General features: G+C 31.7%; 2 protein-coding genes across 2 annotated transcripts; both read right to left on the bottom strand.

The window, feature by feature from the left end:
* Positions 1-1,246: 1,246 nt before the first annotated feature.
* LOC143567558 (5'-adenylylsulfate reductase 1, chloroplastic-like) lies at positions 1,247-3,751 on the bottom strand. Its single transcript, XM_077053951.1, has 4 exons — positions 3,661-3,751; positions 3,415-3,573; positions 2,530-2,659; positions 1,247-2,435 (listed from the first exon to the last, which is right to left on the bottom strand). The coding sequence occupies exons 1-4, from the start codon at positions 3,734-3,736 to the stop codon at positions 1,409-1,411; spliced, it is 1,392 nt and encodes a 463-aa protein (XP_076910066.1). The 5' UTR covers positions 3,737-3,751; the 3' UTR covers positions 1,247-1,408.
* Positions 3,752-15,997: 12,246 nt separating this feature from the next.
* LOC143567557 (arogenate dehydratase/prephenate dehydratase 1, chloroplastic-like) lies at positions 15,998-19,436 on the bottom strand. The gene is made up of 11 exons (XM_077053950.1): positions 19,244-19,436; positions 19,090-19,157; positions 18,437-18,529; positions 17,807-18,007; positions 17,656-17,736; positions 17,482-17,577; positions 16,789-16,866; positions 16,619-16,708; positions 16,460-16,527; positions 16,297-16,378; positions 15,998-16,191 (listed from the first exon to the last, which is right to left on the bottom strand). Exons 1-11 carry the CDS (start codon positions 19,434-19,436, stop codon positions 16,135-16,137), a joined length of 1,107 nt encoding a protein of 368 aa, XP_076910065.1. The 3' UTR covers positions 15,998-16,134.
* Positions 19,437-23,361: the final 3,925 nt, after the last annotated feature.

The raw sequence follows: 23,361 nt of genomic DNA, 5'->3' as shown, positions 1-23,361 counted from the left end.
ATCTCATCTCACATCTGAAACCTTTTCATCGGTTTTTCACACTTTCTCTCTTATTCATATCAGTGGTACATCATTTCATCTCACAACCATCTCAATCCATTCCCAAACCCTTACAACCATCCCAATACATCTTTCTAGGGATGAGCAAAATCGGTACCGGTACCGTACCGGTACCGATCCCGAAATCGGTACCGATTTGGTAATGTCGGTACCGAATCGATACCATGGTTTTAAGTTTCGGAATCAGTACGGTACCGGTATTTCCCGATTTTTTACCCTCGGTACCGGTACTATCCCGGTACCGTACCGGTACCGAACCGAATATTTCGGTACCGGTACCGATACCAAGAATTTCCAATTTTCGGGATCGGGAAAATCGGGATCGATACCGGTACCATCCCATGCTCATCCCTACATCTTTCAACCTTATTTTTTCTTTAATATTAAATTAACTAATTTATATTTAAATTAAAAAACATAAATATAATATAAATTAAAAATAACTTTAAAATAACCTTCATTAAAATAATTACAAAAACAATAAAGCATAACATTAAAATATTAATTAAAAAAACCATCAAATTAATCCTCCACTTCGGATACGCCTAAGTTGGAGTCGTCTTGAGTCGGGCCTTAACCAAAACCACATATCGGGATGATTTTTTAAAATATCTGACGTTTCGATGTTTAAAAACCCTTGTGAGTGACATATCTTCGGTAGTCACAATGTGCTTGTGTATTCGCATCTTGTCTATGCATCTCGGCAAGTGTCCGAAAGTAAAATAGGTGGAATTGACCAACTTTTTTTAAGATCCCGTCACTTTGAGTACCTCCAAATTAAACATACACCAACTTTGGGGGCGTGCATCGAGTAGTGACAAGAAAAGGAGACAGTTGTGGCTAAATGATTGATTTTTCTATCAAACAACTTAGCAGATTTGATAATTTAACTTTTATTTTCTGAATATGGATATGGCCCGGTCTTGAACCCCCAAGCACCACACTGAGCCTATCAACGAGCGACGGAAGAGAAAACATGATGAGGTTAATTTTTATAAGGATATCCTTAATTTGGCAGAATTACAATTAGATCGAGTGTTATGTAGGTAGCAATGACAACCTTACCCTCCGCCCTATATCCATTTGATTTACCAAGTTTCAAACATATTCGTATAAACTATTATCATTATCATAATTACATTCGATAGATATGACCATAAGAACATATTAGAAAACTCAACGACAATAGCAAACACCACAATCTTATTAATTAAGAACTTAATATTGGAAACGATCATTCCCCCACAAGACACTAACAGACTATACCAATATTACACAACCACCAAAACTCGATTGTACATTCACGTATAAGTTCTCAATGCACACGACCCCGTCTTCTTCTTCATCATCATCTAAGGGCGTTAATAAAAGCCATCAACGAGTCAACGTCTCTCTTCTCCGACGGGTACTTAATAGCCCTTGACGAGTGCTTCGGGAAAAACAATATCGTCGGGAAGCTCCCGAGCTGCAACTCTTGTTGCGCAAACGCCTTCTGGTCCGCATCAGCTCTAAACTTACCAACCTTCACATCAGTCCCGGCTAACTTATCAGCCAATTCAACGTACGACGCTTCCATCGCTTGGCAAAACGGGCACCACGGCGCGTAAAGAACAACCACCCAACCGTCTTTTCGGTTTTCCATCTTGAGAAGGTTTTCGACACCGGGCCGGGTCAAGTTCACAATGTTCTCACTCTCGAAGATATCCGAGACAACCGCGCTCTCGTTACCAACCGACGCGTTCCCGTTTCCGGTTTCCTCTTTGATGTTTCCTTTATGCAACCCGCATTCTTTCGCCTTGGCGTCCTCCCACCACCATCTTCCTTCCCGCTCGTGTTGACCGGGCAACACCGACCTCGTGCACGGCTCACACCCGATCGAAATATACCCTTGAGCATGCAACGAGTTAACCGGGACCTCCATGGTCCGTAAAATGTTCCACACGTCGTTCCCGGCTACATTAGCCACCGGGTTCCACTTCACCAAGCTACCCGAACCACCATCCAATCCTTCAAAAACCGGGTCCACTTGAACCACCGGGACTTCCGATCTAGTCCCGGGAGACTGGTCCTTCCTTTGACCCGTGATCCAAGCCCGCAAACCCTTCAACGCGCGCCTCAACGGCCGCACCTTCCTCACACTGCAGCATTCCTGATGCCCGTCTTCGTAAAATGAGAACAAACCCTTGGTTCTAACCAATGCTTGCACTTCAACCGCGTCGGGAAACATGTACTCGATCCGAATACCGTAATGCTTCTCAACCTGATCGAAAAACTTGTATGTTTCGGGGTTTAACCGGCCCGTATCAAGGCTGAATACTCTGAACGGGCGTCCGGTTAAGTGAGCATATTCAATCAATGCAACATCCTCTGCACCACTAAAATCACAAAACAGTTCAAAACGTTAAAATTCGATCTAAGACGCATTAAATACTTGTAAACTGTGGTTAACAAGTTGCACTATTGGATTACCTGAAAGCTATAGCAATATCATTCCCATATTTTTCTAAAGCTTTGTCCATTATTTCAAGTGGAGATGCATTCTCTAAATCCTTAGCCAATTTCTCAATGTCCTCAACCTCTGCTGTTTTGTCCACTACATCTACATAATTTACACATAATAAATTATCCAAATGCTTCAAAGACTTGTACTTCATGCTAATTTAGTTATGCAACCCCAAATCACTTCATTAAAGAAATAAAAAGGTGAATACTAGTGTTGGGGCCGTGTTTTGGTTGACATGTTAAATTAAATGGATTGTGTCTAGTAGACATGTTTAAATGGGGTGACCCGCCAACCCGTTTAGATAAACAAGGTCCACTCACAATAATTAGTTTTGAATGTTTAACCCAACTTTTTATAACCCACTAACTCGATTAACACATTTATAACTTGATTAAAACCCATCAACCATTTTTGACACGTTTAAATAAATGAGTTAAATGATCGACCCGAACACTACATTTAATTAAACGGTCATTTTAATTAAAAAATTATAACTCGAAATATAAATCAAAAAACTTAAAAAGTAAAATTACTAAAAAGTTTCTTCCGCTTTTCTCGTTCCATAAAAAAAATAAAAATAAAAAAAACCCGAGAAATATCAACCCGTTTTGACCCGTTTCAATCATTTTTTTTAGTTTAACTCATTCTTACCCATCATATACATTTTGATACAACTCATTCAACCCAATGGGTACGTTAACCTATTTATTTAATTAAAACATTTACAACTTGGTTATCAATTACTGAATTATGTTTTGACACAAATAAAAATACGGGTCGGGTTAACCGATTCAACCCTACAAGATTAGCACCCCTAATTAATTACCCCCAAATCAACAAACAAAACATACCAGGAGCAAACACAGTAGCCGCAGACGGAACAATCGAATCACTCCGTTTCGGTTCCGCATTCACCGCCGTCACAGCCGCAGATCGTTTCCGGGTCAAACTCAAACCCACCGGAAAAACCCGATCGGACGGCTGAAACCCACCATTACTGAACAAAACACCTGGAAAACAAAAACGCAACAACAATTAACCTCCAAATTCAAAACCCACATCCCAATTCATAAACACAAACAAACCCACAAATTTACCTTGCTCAGTACCCAAATTATTATTATTAATATTATTAAAGACAATTGAAGCAGAAGAAGTAACAGCCAACGCCATTGACGATAATAATATTATTAATAGGATTTGTGAATAAATAGACTGAATTTGATGATGGAATTGGTGAAGAGGGTGGAGGGTTATATATATACAGACGGAGGATAATAAGGATTATGAAAGGTTGAGAGGCGGCCTACTGGGTTCTTTGAACCTGGACGTGTTTTGGGTTTTTATTTTTGATCGTGTGTAGTGTGTGTTTTTACATAAAACACGCACTAACTAGGATGACGTGGCATTGTTTTGTTGAGGTTGAGGGTCAAAGTTTTTTATGCCTGATCTAACGGCTTACGTTTCGTATAGGAGGAACTTGGTTGTGGAATTATTAAATGTTTAAATTATTAATTGTTATTAAGTTAGTTTATTAATTGAAAAAAAAGAAGGTTCAAAGTAAATCACACGAAGATTCATTTGTCATTAGTCATTAGTCATTAGTGCATTACCTTTTTAACTTTTGAATAATGCTTTTTCCATTTGATTATGACATAAGACATGTGTACCGGAGGTTTTATGGAGGCATTATGTGATCATAAAGCCTGGGAACACGCCCCCTCCCGTGGCTTTATGAAGGCGTTTTGGTTAAGGCTTTTTGGGTAGCGTTTTGTATAAAACGCTGGTGGAAGGCACACGAATTAAAAAAAAACAAATAAACAAAGTTATGGAAAGTTATGAATATTTTATGACTACACCCTATTTTTGTAAAAATGCATAACTCTGAATGGGCGTCACGTGACGCGTAATGCTCAGAGGTGGGGCTTTATGACTACACATGGTCTAAAAGTGCCTTTATAAACTATGATTAATAATTTATTGAAAACATAATATTTAGAAAAGGTTTATATGGTTATAACAGGATCTTTTTACCGCGAGATATAATAGTAGCTGCATATCGTTTGATTCGAATCAAATTTGAGATAGTCATACTTGACTATATAAATATTGAAATCATGAATTGTTAAGTTAGTTTATTAATTGAAAAAAAAAGAAGGCTCAAAGGTAAATCATATGAAGATTCATTAGTCATTACTCATCAGTGCATTACCTTTTTAACTTTTGAATAATATATTTTCCTTTGATTATGACATAAAAATGCCTTTATAAACTGTAATTAATAATTTATTGAAAAGATATATTTAGAAAATGTTTATATGTTTGTAATAGGATCTTGCGAGATATAATGGCAGATGCAGATCGTTTGATTCGAAACAAATTTGGAATGAGTATATTTGACGATATGAATCATTTGTAAATAGCAAAATAAACGTATTTGTTTTGAGGGATCTTTTACCAGAGCAATTTAGGTTGGTCTTGGTACGTTTAGAAAATATGGCCCGAGGAAACATATATGCATAATTTTGAGATTTTTTTTTATTTTGTATCTCTATAAGGATTACCTTATATATATACTAATTATCTACAACAACAATGTCCAATAATTTCACAAATAGCAAAGTTATCTGTAAGATCCGGAAAAAAATATGATTCAGGTAAACCTTACGTATATTTCTAAGGATGTAGAAATTGCTTTCCAAAAGAATAATAGCTCTAAAACAAACAGTAGACATGTAAACGTAAATAAAGATATATAAATAGAAAACTACAAATAATTCATGAGTGGTGGAAAAGTAATATGGTGCAAATAAACAATATACAACATCATAAAACAACATATTAACTTAAATACAAAAATTACAATCACAAGCAAAAACCACCTGAGGTGTTTGAAAATCTAAGACTTTTTAAAACATTAATGTATCATTTCTTAAAAATCATTAACATTAATTTACGTCTCTACAAACTATATCCATCAAATAGGTGCAACTCCAATAAAATTTGCATAGTCCACTCATCCTAAGTCCATTTAAGCATGTCTTTACTCCTCATCCCCTCCGCAATGAATAGTGATATTCTATATTTATAGAGATTCACAATTCATTATTCTCTATAAATACTCTGACTATGTAAGAAATAATAATAAATTAAATGTTTGTGAGTGGAATAAAGATTGATATAGAGCATGAGAGCATTCTCATACCTTCCCCCATCTACATGTCTCAACTCTTATTTACAGATTTAAGAGATTGGCGTTTACTCACCTTAACACACCGCCACGCGAATACTGTCTCTTATTCACTCCCTTCATTCTCATAAATCAATTCCTAATATCTTGTGTGTAATTTGAAACTTAAAACCAATTCAAACTACACAACCAGATAAAATATGCTAACAATCATTTAATTCTCTATTTTATTTACTTTTTCAAGTGGTCCTAAGAATATTCTTAAGGTTGCAACCTCATGTGGTTGTCACAAATCAAACATAAACTCTTAATAAATTATGTGGCCTACTTTATTTATAAGGAAAAATAGAACGGCCAACCACCCATTGGCCGTATTTTAGCATATGGTTGTCACACTCTCTTTATATATATTGTGGATGAAATGATTCTTGCATTGAAGAATAAAGGAATCTAAAATTTTGATCTTTGAGCATCATTTATTTGTAATAAAACCCGTAATACTTATTGTTTCATAATACGGAAACAAAAACTTATAAAGTTAACTATATCGAATCAAGACTTATATTATGCGTTAACATGTTTCAACTTTATAGATCAAAAATATAAATATATAGGTAGTATCTATACGAACACCTGATTATGTTTGTACTGTACTATTAACTATAGTATTCTCTTTCATCAACATACGATTTACAAAAAATATAATATATAAAATCACGGTTTAAATAAAACTTCAACGTAATTAAACCGATTTAGTTGATGTTTATTAACTTTGTTTCTGACCACTTGTATATTACTATGTAAACATAATAGCCAATTTGTTTGTAGTTTAGCGTATATATAAATTCATTTGACGGCGTGTTATCAATGGATTATGGGATGTGTACTATTTACGAGTAATTAAGCTATTAAAAGAATCCTGGATAACAAAACATAAAAGACCAAGAAAGTTAAATGATTAGTATTTGTAATTTATAGTTGTAGACTAGTATTTGTCTTGTCTAGACATGCAATTTTAGACAATAAGTGAATATAAGTATGCTTTGGTTACCAAGATATAACTCTATGAATATTTAATCACAAGGATATGAATATGCATGTGAACAGTATAGGTATGTATGAATGATAAAATATATATACATATATCATTAGAAACATGTATGCTTAGTGATGAATCCAAATTTTGTTGTCTAAGCATCTCAATCAGAATAATTTTCATTTGTAAATAAACTGAAAAATAAGGTCTCTAACAAATTTAATATTAAATTACAAACATAATATATATCGGTTCACCTTGTTTCTAAACTTCTTGATCCAACACTGGATTTGGTGTCTCAACACCTAGAACGGAAAGGCATAGTTTGAGGCTGTTATCGAGTAATAATGTGATTTGTGGTCGGAGATAAGTGCGTGTATTTCTTTAGCTGCTAAATTACACCAAATCCGTCTTTGACGAGGGGGTTAAACTATTGACCTCAAAGAGAGCAATACCACACTAACATCTTACTACAATAACTTTTATCAATTGAACCAAACCTCACCATAATAATTGCATATATAATTAAAGTGTCTATTTGTTTATTATATAAAGAATATAAAGGTGGTGCCGTTAAAAAAAGTCATTTAAAAAAAAGAAAGGAATTAAAGGGGAGCGTTTCGAGTTTTTGAAAGGTCATTTTTAAGTGTTTGATGACAATATAAATATTAGTATCTTTGTATATTTAGATTTCTTTATTTATTTAAAAATTTAAATAAGCACCTTTCCAATAATCGTTTTATTATCACGAATGAGCTTATAAAGTGATGATGTGATCATTTGCTTATCACCACTTTTAAAGGGGTGATAAAAGGTTTTTCTTAGGATTTTCTTTTGAAGGACTCATGTTTAAATATAGGTTCATGTACGTGCTCTGAAGTATGGGTAACATCATCGTAAGGGATATTCGAATTTAGGTAATAAGAAATGAGAAGCGCTATGACTCTTTGGAATAGCCGCTATAATTGCAATATATGTCTTTCAAAATAAACGACAAAAAATGCAATCCTTGATAAACGAAGCTTTTAGGTTGAATTAAAATATTCATAATTTTAAATAATTAGTTTAAAGTTTAAACAGTTAAAAGCATAAGTGATTGATCGTTATAATTTTTCTTATTTTCAGTACACTTAATTTAATCAACTAAAATATTACTTTACACTTATAAAAACGTTAAAGTGTATTTCAATAACTTAACTTGGTTAACTAAGTTTTCTACTGCACAAAATTATATATGGTACAAGACTTATATAAAGCATGTTAATACAAGAATCTATTACTTAAAATTAGGGGTGACAATTTTTGACACGACCTAAAACACGACACGAACCTGATACGAAAAAAAAAATATGTTTTTGGTCGACTGACACGACCCATTTTCTTAAATGAGTCAACTCGAACACGATCTGCTAAAAAGTAGGTTTGAACCATCTATTCTCTAATGAATTCCATTCAAATTATTATAACTATGTGTTCTTAGTTGGGAGTGAGAGATATACCACAAAAACAATTAGATCTATCACAAATTATTATAATATTATATACGAATAAGAGTAATTATATGTTTAAATTGCTACCAAGTCACTAGACATTACTTACATTCATAAATGAACGTAAAATGGGTTGATCATAAACACGACACAAATTTAAATGGGTTGGGTTAATTAAGGTTGAAGAATCTCAATACGCTAACTCGTCAAGTCGATACGATTGACACCCCCCTACTACAAAATTTTCAAGAACACCATAGACATACAAAAAACTCTCGATAAAACTATGAAACCAATCTCTAATTAATATTTGAAGCACAACAATTTAGCATGTTAGGAAAACGATGGTTAAAACTTTAATCAACCTTGATTGTTTTAATACTAACCAAATTAACCTAATTTGACATGAAGTATTACTAGTTCATCAATAATATTATATGTCAAATACAAGTCCTATAACACTTGATTAATTATCATTAGTCACTAATAAACAAGTATGATTAAATCATCAAAGTGTTTAATAAAAAATCTACATCAAATATTTAAGATGATGGAATTACAAGTTCAACCCACTGAATATAATCTTATAAGGGGCAATTTCATATATAAAATATGAAAACTAGATTTATAAACTTGGAAAAAGTTTATAAATTTATTTAAACAAAATTATTTAAATATATTTGAAATTCATCTTCACTATGTTCAACGTGATATAGACCGGATGTTCACAACCGCTTAAGAACTTGTGAGATATTATTCTTCATCATTTTGCTCTACAACACATACATATACATTCATAGAAGATCTCTCTTGATTCAAAGCATCATTAAAACAATTAATGAAAGCTACGCACGTTATTCACTCTTGTATTCTTTTAGGTGTAATCGCTAGAGGTTGTTCTAGTGATTTGATAAGTTAGCTAATCATCATTTGTTGATTATTTGAGAAGGGACACTATCTTGGCATAGTTACACTTTGTTGTTGTTGTTAGAGAGAGAACACTATCTTGACATATTGTGTTGAAGAAGATAATCACTTCCTTTGAAGAGTGAGACGCTTATACCAGTGATCCCTACCATCTAGGAAACATTAGTGAAGAAAATTCTCGATCAAGGTCTAGGAAAGGACGTAGGGTGGACTCGTGAACATCCACGTGAACCTCTATAAATCATTCTGTCATCTCTAAACATTAAACTCTTTAACTTATTGCATTTACTATTATAAGTTGAGAAAATAGTTTAACAAAATTATTAGCTTATCATTAGAACTGAATTAAAATTTAAGAAAACTAGTTCACTCCTAATTTTCTACATAACACAACTTTATAAGAACAGTGATCATGACCAAAATTGCGCGAAGTGCTATTGTTAAAAATACAATTCAATATAATATATGGCTGGGATAATTGTTCAACTTAGCGAGTTTTGTGTTTTAAGACTATTATTACATTTTGATTTACTTGAGGGAGCTTGTAGTTGTCTTGAAGATAAAAAAGTTCTTTATGTCTATGAGTGAAAGCATGGAGTATATACGCATGATTTGCTGAAGATATCGAAGAGTTAAGGGTTACATGTTACAACTTACATGTTGTGTTTCAGTCATGTTTTTCAATATTTATTCATCTCCATCATTTATATTTCTTGTTTAATAAGATCGCTTGAGAGCATTTTGTTTTATTTTTATAATGTTTATTCATCACGTAGGTAAACTATATTTGTATTGTTCTTTAGATTAATCTTATTCTTGATACCTAGATGGATTTGTATTAAACATTAAAATTGAAAAAATTAATAGAACCTAAATCAGTTTAACCATATTGAAAGAGACTTTACTTACATGAACTCAGAGATTGAAAATGACTCAATATGAAAAAAAAAAAAAAAAAAAAAGAAACCTCTGATCTAGAATCTTTAAATACTGTTAAATCAATACAATGTAGACATATGCATGGCCTTCTTCTAGGTTGTCTACATATGCAATCCAATCAGCATGTTTCCATTCTTATGTGCTTAAATATTTTGTCACGTGTCATCTCACACACTATATTTAAACCTTAGAATTTTCCACCATAATCATTTTAATCTCTCTCTCTCTCTGCTTACTAACTCCACCATCCACCATCTTCTATATTCCGGTAATGTAGATCGAGATTAATCGTTTTCCGGTAATGTTATATATTATACTTTAATGGCCAACCAAAATGTTATATGATTTTCTGGCAAGGTTATATCTTTTTCCGGCAACATCATATTTTCTTCTGGCTATTGTAGATCTAACATTTTTATTTTTATTTTCATTGTTAACTGGTTTTTTATAAAATCAGTTTAAGTTTTAAATCAAAAACGGCGATAAAGCTAATATTTCTACGTATTTACGTTATTCCGGTAAGTTTTTCGTTTATGTGTTATACCTATAACAATGGGTGTTTTATATTTATTTGAAGTTTAATATTTTTCCTGTTTTTTTGTTATACATGTTTTTCTTCTAGAATCTAAATATAAATCAGCTTCATCCATATTCAGTATAATTATTTCGTTTTTCCTGTAAGACACATTTAAATTATCCGGTTATAAATCGTAATTCTAATATTTCATAATATCAATGTTATAACAAAACTTTATTATTTCAAGTAATTTACCTAATTGATTTACGGAAAATTTGATTTTAGTTTCTTAATAAAAAACGGAGATACCATGGTTATTATCATTATTTGTTATTTTCCGGTAAGAAATTTAAAATTTTCGGTTATAAATTAAATATCAAATGTTCCATGACATCAACATTAATATTCTACTTTATAATTTCAGGTGAATGTCACGAGTCATACAACCTCATTTCAATTTAAATTCTACGAAAAAATCCGAGATACCATGGTCATTCTCACAATTTCGTTTTTCCGGTAACACCTTTAAAATTTTCCGGTTATTAATTATAATTGAAATAATCCATAATATCAATATTAATATTCGATTTTATTATTTCAGGTTATTGTCCCACTCCTATTATCTAATTTCACGGATTGAGGATGACTTTATAAGATGTATTTTTTTATATTGATGTATATTTATTTTTATTTTTTGAATAATCATGTATATTCATGTACATATTTAATTATCCCATTAATAAAATTTATTTTGTTTGACTTTCCTTATTTGTTTAAATAACCGAATTAACATGAATATTGTAATTTAAATACTTTAATTATCCCAATCACACTTTAATTAACATCAATATTAAATATTGACTTTCTTTATAAACAATGGTCCATAATAATAATGATTTGACTACAATATATTATTTTATGTAGATTTAAATTTTGACTATATGTTAAAACATAACTTATATTACCATATTTTTATAATTTAAAAAACTATTTGATTTCTATTTATATTCTAATTTAAAAAAATTATTATCAAAATTGATCACCATATATAAGTATATGTAATGGATAGTTATAAAATTGATCACGCACTCAAATTTGACCTTACATATTTAAGATCAGTGTAGGTCAATGCGTTGAATATGGTAATTCTTAACAATTTTGGTATATGATTAACCATTAATATATAATTAATGGTCTATAATAATAACAATGATTTGCCTAAAATATATCTTTTTATATACATTTAAATTTTGACTATGTTGTTATATTTAAACAACTTAATTTTAGAATTAATGATCAATAATTTAAATAATAAGTTGTCTAAAATTTTTAAAGATAAGTTATGGTACCTTATTTTGATAATTTACAAAACTATCTGATTACTATTTATATTCTAATTTCAAAATTTTATTATCGTTTCTATTTATATTATATCTTACATAAATAAGTATATGTAATGGATAGTTATAAAATTGATCATGCATTCAAATTTCAGCTTACATATTTAAGGTCAGTGGAGGTTAATGCTTTGAATATGATAATTCTAAACATTTTTGGTATATGATTAACCATCAATTTATAATTAATGGTCCATATTAATAATAATGATTTGACTAAAATATATTATATTATATACATTTAAATTTTGACTATGTTTTTATATTTAAACAACTTAGGGGCTGTTTGGTAGGGTCTGAATGAGCCTCTTAATAGTTCAGGTCTGACTCAGTAAGACTTAAAAGTGTTTATTTCATCTAAAATTCACATCCGAATGGCTGAAAGAAGCTCTTACCCATTTTTGGTATATGATGATTCCATGTCATCCGGCATCGGCGAAGTCCCCTCCACTGTCACCATTGGAAACAATAACTACAGGTACGGTAAATGTCTCTCCCCTCCTTGGATCTAATAATCTGTTTCATCATCACCATCACTATGAAACAGTTTTATTATCAGATCAAGAATAATAAATTACAAGTGAATTTTAATAAAAAACAGTTTGTTGAGAAGCTAAGGAGTTTGAAAAGGAAGCACCAGAATGTTTTAAGATGTGCTCATGTTCAGAACAATACCGAAATACTTCCAATTTTTTTATGAACTTCAATTCTTTCAGTTTTGTTTTAGGGCTATTCTGTTTTGAATGTAAAATCCCATAGTTTAATTGAAAAGATTGTTTAGTTGTTCTTCATAAAGTATATATTGTCCATTTGCTCTACATAAAGTATGGTTCTTTGATGTCTAGTAGAAGGCTTAGGTATGGTTTTTTGATGTCTAGTTACTGGTATGTGATACATGTGTGGTATTTTTCGCAGCTTTTTGACAGCTTCTGTGCTGACTTTGTTAAAAATCATATAAAATCAACCGAGTGTCCGTTTAAAGTGTTCTTTATATGGTTGGGAACCCTGAGGAGTCTAGTTTATGTAGAAGTTTAGATCAGATAAAAGTAAGGTCATTTAGTGGGTCAAATCAGTCGATGAATGCAGCTGTGCAGAATGCGCTGCACAACAAAATTAGTTATCTAAAAATAAGTCAAAGGCGGATGCTTATACATGCTTGATCTATAACATATATTGCTGAATTAAATTGATTGCATTCACTATTGGAGGGTGTATTATTGGTTTAAAAGTACAAGTAAATGGGTTATGCAAGAAATTGCACTAACGAGTTGAATATTAAATGAACTTTGTTGAGCACGGCATGGCGCATCTTCGCCACTTGTTTGATGTGGTCGGGATTAGTTATCTCCGATTTCCTCTATGTTTAAAAATATACTTTTTAAACTACATGTTATGCACGAATATACTAATGCTTATATTGTATAATTATGTGTAGGTAAAGTTTCGTAGTGTAGAGGCTCGTGTTCAAACTCTCGGATCAGATTTTTGGGAGATGTTTTTGTTAAGTCTAGGTGTATATTTTTGAAAACAAATGTATGTACGATATTACTCCAAGAAAGTTTTGTATACGTGATTTTTATACGTGAAAACAAATGTTAACTCTTGTAGTTCTTTTTCAAAAGGTTTGACAAAGTATAAAGTTATATAATACGAAGCATTTTATGAAAATGAAAATGGGACCAGTTTCTGCTTAGCTCTCGATATTGTTTTTATTAATTTACGGTGTTACAAATATAGTGCTGAATATTTAGAGGGGTAAAATAGTCATTCTGCACTATCATTCAGACGTTCAACCAAACAACACTTATTGGTTCAGAGCTACTTTACCATTCAGACCTCTTAATAGTTCAGCACTTAATGGTTCAGCACTTGCCAAACAGCCCCTTAATCTAATTGTGTTTATAAATGTTAATAACTTAAGGACCATATATAATAAATACAATATACAATATTGTATATATAAAATATCTTTGGTAATTGTATACAATATTGTATATATATAAATTACAAATTCAAATTAACTTTCCGGTAATTGTATGCATCTTTGGTATATGATTTAGACTTTATTTTATAATAATGATAATGAATAATGATTTGACTATAATTTTCAACCTTTATATGAACTTTACAAAAATAAGTTATAGACTTTAATATCAACAAATCGAAATTCAAAATTATCTTCCAATCTATTTCAATTTTAAATCCAATATTATAATCTCTACAACTACTATGAATTATTTCGTACTTTCGTTTTAAATATTACTCGGGTTTGAAATATATTGTTAGTTCAAATACTATCATTTGGAACAATATTGAAATATATCATTTATTTATAAGTACAACATTTGCATTTGATTAAATTTATATGATGTTGCATATATATTATGTTTTAAATATGTTCCACCGTGTCTAACACGGGCACTATTCTAAATCAATATTAGAATCTATGTTTCCTTTAAGAGATTTGAATCACTTGAATCTTGCTAATGTTAGAAAAGAAAGGGCACATTTGGATTTGGAAAATGAAGTTAGCGAGAAGCTGGTAAAAAGGTTGTTAGAGTGTTAGAACTATGAGTCAAATTTTGATAATCTTCTAAACTCTTTGGAATCTGAAGATTAAATTTAAAATATACACTTATTCAATAACTTAGTTAAGCATGAATTTGTTGTTTAAATTTATTATGTTTGTTGACATGTTTTTTCACCGTGTGTAACACGGACTATACCCTAGTGTTCTAATGCAACTATTCAAGATTAATTATTATATGACTCCTTAACAGCTACTCATGATAAGCACGTAAACTACAAATATTCCAATCTAACATGCATGCCATCCAACTTTATCGTGAGAACTCTTATGAATTATGAATTACGATAAGTTGACGGAACTCCGGTTAATAACTTTCTTTAACAAAATATATTTATTTTTTCATATATGTAACATATACATTTACTAGACTTTATTATTATTATTATTATTATTATTATTATTATTAATTTACACAAATCAACTATTGTAACACGTGTAACGAACTGTTACACTACAACGTGAATGCGTAACATAACCCTCATACTATTCAGCAATATATTCTTGACACCTAACACATATGGATAAACACAAAAGAAATATGATGATAAACAGATAAACCTATATTGACACATGAGTTAGGTATTTTCTATCTCCTCGACTTTTCCTTTGGGTTTGTTACGTGCCTCGGTTTCTTTAGCCTATTTTTAGGTTGATGCTTTAGTCCTATGCATCGTTACTAGAAAAAAAAAAAAAGCAGAAATTTAGTTTCAGTGTGGAGGAATTTGGTCTACTTCATTTGCAAGTTGCAAACAACATCATGATCAATCTTAATAACATGAAAACACTAACAAGATACACTGAAATTGCAATTATCATGCCTTAAGTTAAAACTTACAAGATTAAGTTTTGAGAATTTTTTTGTACTTTGGATGAAGATGCAAATATTGGCCTAATTCATCTTCTCATTGTACTTTGTGAACGTTAATCCTGAATTATTAATAAAGTTAAGGGTTTATTTTGTTATGTTTTGTTAAAGTAATGATTCAAATGGTTAAATCGTTTACCGTGGGTGATTATTTCATGCGTTCGAAAATTTTAACAATTCAAACAGGTTTTAGTATTTGGATGATGTCAAATTAAAAATTTAACCTTGTTGCATGGGTGATTATTGATTTATTTCATATAAAGATCAGAAGGCCTTGTGTGGTATTTATTATTCCATATATTTCTTTTGTATATATAGTTCATTAGGTGATACGAGTTGAATATTGGTGGTTACTGGTTAGTTAGTATGCAGTTTTTTCCAGGATCCGCACGCGCTAGCTGATTATCATGCATATAAATTATAACATAAGTTAGTTATCCTGTATTCATGTTCTATTGTTCTATAACGAATCACAAAACATTGCATTGGGACATTGTAGTTGTACCACTTATTCCATCCGCATTCTGCGATCACAAAATGTGGTTCTCAAATTTCTGTATATATAAATCTGAGACATAATTTATATACAGAAAAATAGCTGAATCGTTGAGAGTGCTCATCTACAAAGCCGTATACATTGGATAACAACTGAGAACACGAAGAAATGTAGCAAATTTCTGCAAATAAATAAGCAACTCACTTTCAATGTTATTCTGCATTTTGGTTGGCTTCTACTTTTATGGTTAATGTGGTTATTGTACACACGTTTTGAAACTTCGTACCTGCAGATGACTCAAAGCACATTGTGCACGAGGATCCGCCATCGAAGCTTCAAAGTCAACGTAAAAAAGATAGTCAAAGTACCTGCCACAGGCCATATATCACCTTGATCTTTCACCACATTTGAACATAAATTATGCACAAAAGTAATTATGTGACACTCACATGTGACTCCCCTTGTTGATGTTGTAACCAATCCTAAGTGGACGCGTTCTTTGTGGCCGGCTCTCGATCTAAAAATTAGATGTTTGATTTAAAAGTTGAAATCATAAACTTATTGACTTAAATAAGTACTATTAGTTTGTTACAAAAAGGATAAATCACCTTTAGTAAGTTGATGTCTCTGAGAGCGAAAACAGCCAAGGCTTTGAATAGAACTTTAGGACCTTCTTCTAGTGTAAAGACGATGCTCGTCTTGAAATATTAATTTAAAAAAGTTAAAAGTGTGAGTACGTTTAAAGAACGATATTAGAAGATTAAGGAACAGTCTTTGCCTTATGGGGTTTGTCGGGTCGAGGAATAACCGGTTCCCTTGCAAGTATTAGAAAACGGGCAATATTATCTGCATCATCCTGGTGAAAACAATGAACTATTTGTCAAATCACTTTTCTTAAACTATATATTCATTCATATACTGCAAATTTGAATTAGGAGTTTGCTTGGGTCGGTTTTGGGCTCAAACCAGTCCAAAAATCGAAAATTTTGGTACTTGGGTTTTTTCACAACTGTTCAGCTTTGGTTTTCACAACAAGTACACTTCAGTTTCACTTTATTCGGTTTTCCTGGTTTACCTTTTGAGTTTGAAATTTTTACGCAAAAAATAAAATAAAAAAAACAAAAAAGTTATTCTACATTTGTGTCTAAAATTTTTGGCCTACACCATTTATTATTTTCATATTAATTGTTTAACATTCAAAAATAAAATCTATAATCCATAAATTAAATAACAAAAGTCAGCTTTGTCGATTTTTATGGCTGTTAAATAAGTCGGTTCTTTTTTCTTTTTTAGCGAACATGCAAAACCAAAACCGACCCGGAAGTTTTGAAAAAAACATTACACCAAACTGTTGTTTTTGGGTTTGATTCGGCTATTTTGGTTCATTTAATTTATTTCAGTTACAGCTCGGTTATTTCAGTTTTATGCACACCCCTAGTTTGAACGATGTTCTACGTAAATAATATCAAACCTGGATGGTCTGTGACAGAACATCAAGCTTGTATATTTCTGCAGCTTGCAAACTCGCAACTGCTCCGGTTCCTCGTACACCTTCCAAAGCCATCATCTGTTTTAAACATTAAGGTAACTCGTAAAACAACCTAACACAATGTTCCTTAAGTGCTTGCAAACTTTCACATGTTACCTGAGCCGCAGCAGCAGTGTCTTGGGTACTAACTCTCACAATGCCCAATTTGTTCAGTGTAATCTCACACTCCTCAAGTGCCTGTAGCATTACACTTGTTACATTCGCGCACGTGCATATATATTAAAATATAAGAAACAAGATAGTGAACCTGAGGGTGACTTAAAACATGTGTTAGTTCCTCTTTTGTTACACCGGGCAATCCCAAGAGACAGTGATTAATAACTAGCTCAACTTCACCTACAATGTGGAGTCTATGATGAAGAAGTAAATCATAATTTTGATGAATACTTCCGCTTACGGAATTTTCGATTGGTAGCACCCCTTTGTCCACTAACCATAGTTCAACAACCTGAGAACACAGAAACTTATTAAGCATATAAAATTTGTTATAAACATAGGAAATGAGAATATTCAAGGGGCGGTATACGGGTAAGTGGTAAGCATCTAATTCCTTTTAATGAGTTATTATAAAAATATATACTAGACATTAAATAAAAAATTATATATATGACAGGCTCGCAAGCCAACTTGAGCTCTATAAGTCAAGCTCAGGCTTGGGCCCACGATCGTTTATTAAACCAACTTATTTTTAGGCTCTAACTTGCTTAAGCTCGGATTATTTTTAGGCTCTAACTTGCTTAAGCTCAGATCTATTTAAGTTTTTAACGAACCAATCTCCTGTGGCTCTACTCATTTACATCCTAGCTGATTGATAGGACCCAATAAGTTTTTCCTAACAAGTTTTCATGGTCACTAAAAATAAAAAGAAAATAAATACCTTGAATACGAGTTCAATCCGGTCACATGGCACTGTCTTGCACACCGGATATGCTTTAAAGGCTGCAATTTCGCTGTATGCACCGGGTGAACCCTATAGTACCCCAATCATTGAATTATAAAGAGAAACATTTCATACGTTGTTTTGAAGTGTAAACAGGATCCCTAGCACGTCTAGGCTTGAGCTCGACTCGTTTAATTAGAGCTTGAGCTCGACGTACTCAAGCTTGGCTTGTTTATTATATATTAATAAATTAATATGCATTTGTAGTTTTTTTATATATATGTATATATATTTAGTTGTAACTTTTATATATGACATAATATATATTATCTAGTTATTTTTATCATAATAATAATAATAATAATAATAATAATAATAATAATGATTGCTATAAAAATATATATTTAGTATATTAAATAAAGATTGTATAAATAATAGACTCGTTAGGGTCATGCACCAGCCAGCTCGACGTCAACAAGTGAAGCTCGAGCTTGGGCTTATTTAAAACAAACTTATGTTATAGGCTCGGGCTCGTTTAAACTCGGCTTGGTTCGAGCTTTTAGTAAGCTAATCTTAAGTACCTCGCGAGTGGCTTGACTTGTTTACAATCATAATCATGATGCATGATAGTAAGTAATGTAATGTATTACCTGGTAAGCAACTCGGACCTTTGATCTGTCATTACTAGGACCAGCAAGGTCCTTAGAGGATAACGGTTCTGCATTTAAACAACACGAATGAATCTTTAAAGAATCCTAATGACAAACCACAAGCAATACTCAAATTGTTATTAAACCGGCTCACTTGGGAGAGAATTTAGATCTTTTTGAAACCCTTTAAACTTGGTGATCTGAGACTCATCAATTCTTTCTTCTGTTGAATGTCTATAATTGTTAAAAAGATGAAAGCTTTTCTTGTTTTGAACAATATAAGAGACACCCATTTGAGAATGACTATGATTGGCATGAACCCATATTGGTACAAGCTTCAAACTCATGTTTTTTTTTTGGGTACCAATTTTCAAGATTTTGAGCAGAAGGAGGTTCATTGACGTTGGATTTTAACAAGAATATTTAATTGGTTTGAAATGGAGCCTCAAGATTGTTGCCAACACGTTGGTTATGTGTTCATATTACATTTTCTTACATGGCACCATTGACCATTATGAATTATATATATAATGACTTGTTCACCTATAAATATATGGGTTCTTTTTGGTCAAAGAAAAGTGCATATGGATTAATTTGGATCACTTAAATAAAGAAACATGTCAAAATGAGTCATTATTACTAAGGGGTGTTTGGGATTTCTTATTTTACTTCCTTATAACTTTTCAGTAAGTTAATAAGTTATAAAAGTGTAACTTATATAACTTTTCCTCTCACAATATAAACAATCACAAACACCTTATTATTTCTCAAAAATTTTATAAGTTATAAGTTGGTGAAAATAAGCAATCCCAAACACCCCCTTAAAATGGCTCAAAAAACTAGCAATACTCATAACCGCTATATGTTCTTTTAAAACAGCCCGTTTCGATCCAAGGTGTGTGATGTATACACTTATAACTGTATAATAGTTGCTCCTGAATGAATAGGTTATCAAACTGAAATGTTAATCATGTTTTTGTTATAATAAGTAACACGTTATCTTTTTTACTGTTCGATGTACTAAACTTTTATTATGTTCTTTTTGTTGTGATTAACATGCTATTTATTTTTTTATCTGTAATAAATGGCAAAAACAGACCTTTTTTCTAAGTTTTACACATTAACCACATCCAGTGAATAAACGAAATTTATAATATGAAAGTGATATACCGTAATAATGATATTTATGAAAATATTATCTCTACATTATTGGATTTACCATTTCAATTTTAACAATATGTTGATCAATTCTTTATGTAAGTAATAGAAAATATGATAAATATTAAACCTATAAACTTGTTACAACATGGAGAGTAGTAACCACAACAGAGAAGGATGTAGATGACATGGTTGTCAGCTTGGTCGAGTTCCCCTTTAGGATGCATAGTTAAGGATGGGGTTAAGGTTCTTGAAAATAACCCGGTTTTAGAAGAGATGAGGCACACAAATTGTTATGTGTGTGTGATTAGGTTATGATGTTAATTTATTCTCTTTATATATACACCCAAGGGGAAACCCTTTATTAGTTAGTAATGGTAATATGAACCATCAACAATTACAAAACTAATATATAATAAGGTATAATCAATATTTTAATCTAGTATAATATAAATAATTATAATGGCCATAAATAAATATATATAATTATATATTTAATCTTGCATTCTCTCACTTGAACGAGTAATCATTTATTATGAGTATTAGATAAGCCTGATCAGGAGTTAACACTCATTTTAGCATTAAACTTAAACTGGAGCAGAGAAATACAGTCTTTGAATTGAACATCAACTCAAGACCCTCATTAATCATACTGCAGTCCTTAATTAAAACCTAAGTAGTTGTGATCAAAATTTTCAAGTAAGCCCTCCAGAACGTTTGATTTGTATATTAATTCGTCTATATGCCAATCTGCATGCTAAACATATTAAGAGACGTACAAAATCAAAACCGTTAAAGAAATTTAATAGTTATCATTCATAATACGATATGCAGTTGTACGCGGTCATCAATAAACCCCTCATGATTATAAGCGCTTTCATAATACTTATGGATAATAATCCTTTAGTTATAGGATCCTTAAGCATATCATGAATATATTCGATATGAAAATTTAGATTCCTCAATTCGTTCATAAACGAATAATTAATTTCATATCAAATTTAATACAACACCTCTCAAATTGTTACTGTTTAAGAAAACATGGTATCTGACTTTATCACAGTAAGTCTTAAATATATAATTTATATGGAGTTTAATAAAACTTATTAATCCACTAATAAATGTTCAACAAAATTTATTGATAACAACTTTGTAATTAATCAACATATTATGTCGTTATGATTAGGTTGTTATTACTTCATTATGACTCCTCCATGAGATAGATTTGTCTACTGAAAAAAGAATATATCCCAAAAATTACATCAGCAAAAAATTAACCCCGTTAACTATTTTTAACGGGGGATCATAAACCAAAAAACATGGAAAAGGTGGGACTGCCAGAAGACAATAACTCAGGTGAGATTATTATTGGTCAACACATAAAAGGTGGAATTATTTTAATATAATTTGTCGTTAATATATAAAAAAATTTTCCCCAACTATGTTATTAATGAACAAGTACCAAACGTTTCTTCAATATTAAATAATATAACATCCAAGACTCGAACAAACAAACATATCACTTAAATTTGATGACCAGTTTGGGGTTCTTCAGTACTATCTGATCATTAAATCGGCGACTAATTTGGTATTTGTACTAACTTGGTATCCGTCACGTACCTATACGAGTACCATAACCCAAATTAGTTTAGGTTATTTGTAACTCATATCAGTACCGGTTTCAAGATTGTCGAATATTTGGAAATCAAAAAGGCAAAGTTGTACAAAAATGGGTACTATATAGAAATACCCGTACTCGTACTCATACCATAACAAAATTTTTGGTACTGGTATTGGTACACGTTTTTATTGATTTTGGTACGAATACAATCAAATACATATAGAGCTATGGATACAGATATTGTACCAAGCTCATCCGTAACTGAAATCAATAAAACAACTGTGATTGGTGAATAATTACCAAATATTAGTGGTTGAGAAATGATAACCCTTCGGGATGGGGTGTATCTGGTAGGGCTGTTCAAAACCGGATATCTGAAATTTCAGATATCCGAAACCGGATATCCGAATCTTTCGGATAGTGAAAATCACTATCCGAATCCGAATCCAAAACTTCGGATATCCGAACTCGGATATCCGAATATCCGAAAAATAAATAAATAAAAAACCTTATTTTCATAATAAAAGCCATACATCATTTCAGAATTCAAGATGGTGGATTCGGTGGGTGGTTGAATGGACGGTGCTGGATGGCGACGGGACGGGTGGTGCTGGATGGCGACGGGAGGCTGTGATGGTTGGAGACGGTGGCCGCCGTGACTGCGGCGGCGTTAATGACTGGCGACGGGAGGCTATGATGGCTGTGAGAGGCTGTGCAGATCTGGTTCACGTGAGAGAAGGAGGCAAGTGTTAAATGTTAAGTGATATTGGATCTGTTTCTTTTTGTATATGATATAAAATAAATTTAAAAATATTAAAATTAAAATACCGGATAATTCAGATATCCGAAAATTCTCCGAATTCGAATCCGAATTTTCGGATATTTGGGATTCGGATATCCGAATTTTCGGATAGTCTGATAATTCGGATACAAATTCGGAGAGTTTTGAACACGCCTGATATTTGGGCCAATAAGCCCAACTCATGTCTTTTTTGTTAATCCGATTCAAATTAAACCCATATTATATTGACCAATAAGCACAAGCGGTACATTTTTTTAAGGTTTTATCACTCCAATTAAACAAATGCCAATATTATTTCCCAAACCACACATATTTGGATGACTCAAGGATAGCCTCGTGTTGATTTTCTCATTATTTTCTCTAAAGTCTCAAAAATAGAAAAAACTTGAAATCAGACAAATTATTAAAAGATGTCTAACAAAAAGTCAAGGGGGGGTTATAAATATATAACATATTATTAAAAACAATAAGATTTCAAGTCTAAACTTTTATTGTATTGATTAATAAGTTGTGAATATTTGATTATAAATAAATCTATTTATAACCATACAATTATTTGTTATACAAGAATATGAGAAAAACTAACTCAAAAACCCTCTAGGTTTGTAAGTACGACAACTAAGTCAACGCACTTACGTAAGATTACACTAACACCTATGACTAATCATTATTAGAAAACAAGTGTTATGGT

Source organism: Bidens hawaiensis, unplaced genomic scaffold (genome assembly GCF_021521415.1).
Source record: "Bidens hawaiensis isolate Kalapana, Puna unplaced genomic scaffold, B.hawaiensis_p1.1 tig00023426_1, whole genome shotgun sequence".
In the NCBI taxonomy this organism is placed as follows: domain Eukaryota; kingdom Viridiplantae; phylum Streptophyta; class Magnoliopsida; order Asterales; family Asteraceae; genus Bidens; species Bidens hawaiensis.
This window is presented reverse-complemented; position numbering and strand designations above follow the sequence as displayed.

Bases quoted from the DNA above. Each gene is read 5' to 3' on its own strand.
- LOC143567558 (XM_077053951.1), bottom strand. From the start codon at position 3,736: ATGGCGTTGGCTGTTACTTCTTCTGCTTCAATTGTCTTTAATAATATT. The intron at 3,574-3,660 runs GTAAATTTGTGG...TTTGTTTTCCAG, and splicing joins TAATTTGGGTACTGAGCAAG to GTGTTTTGTTCAGTAATGGT. The intron at 2,436-2,529 runs GTAATCCAATAG...TTGTGATTTTAG, and splicing joins GATATTGCTATAGCTTTCAG to TGGTGCAGAGGATGTTGCAT.
- LOC143567557 (XM_077053950.1), bottom strand. From the start codon at position 19,436: ATGAGTTTGAAGCTTGTACCAATATGGGTTCATGCCAATCATAGTCAT. The intron at 18,530-19,089 runs GTAATACATTAC...GGGGTACTATAG, and splicing joins AGGTCCGAGTTGCTTACCAG to GGTTCACCCGGTGCATACAG. The intron at 16,709-16,788 runs GCAAAGACTGTT...TAATATTTCAAG, and splicing joins GACCCGACAAACCCCATAAG to ACGAGCATCGTCTTTACACT.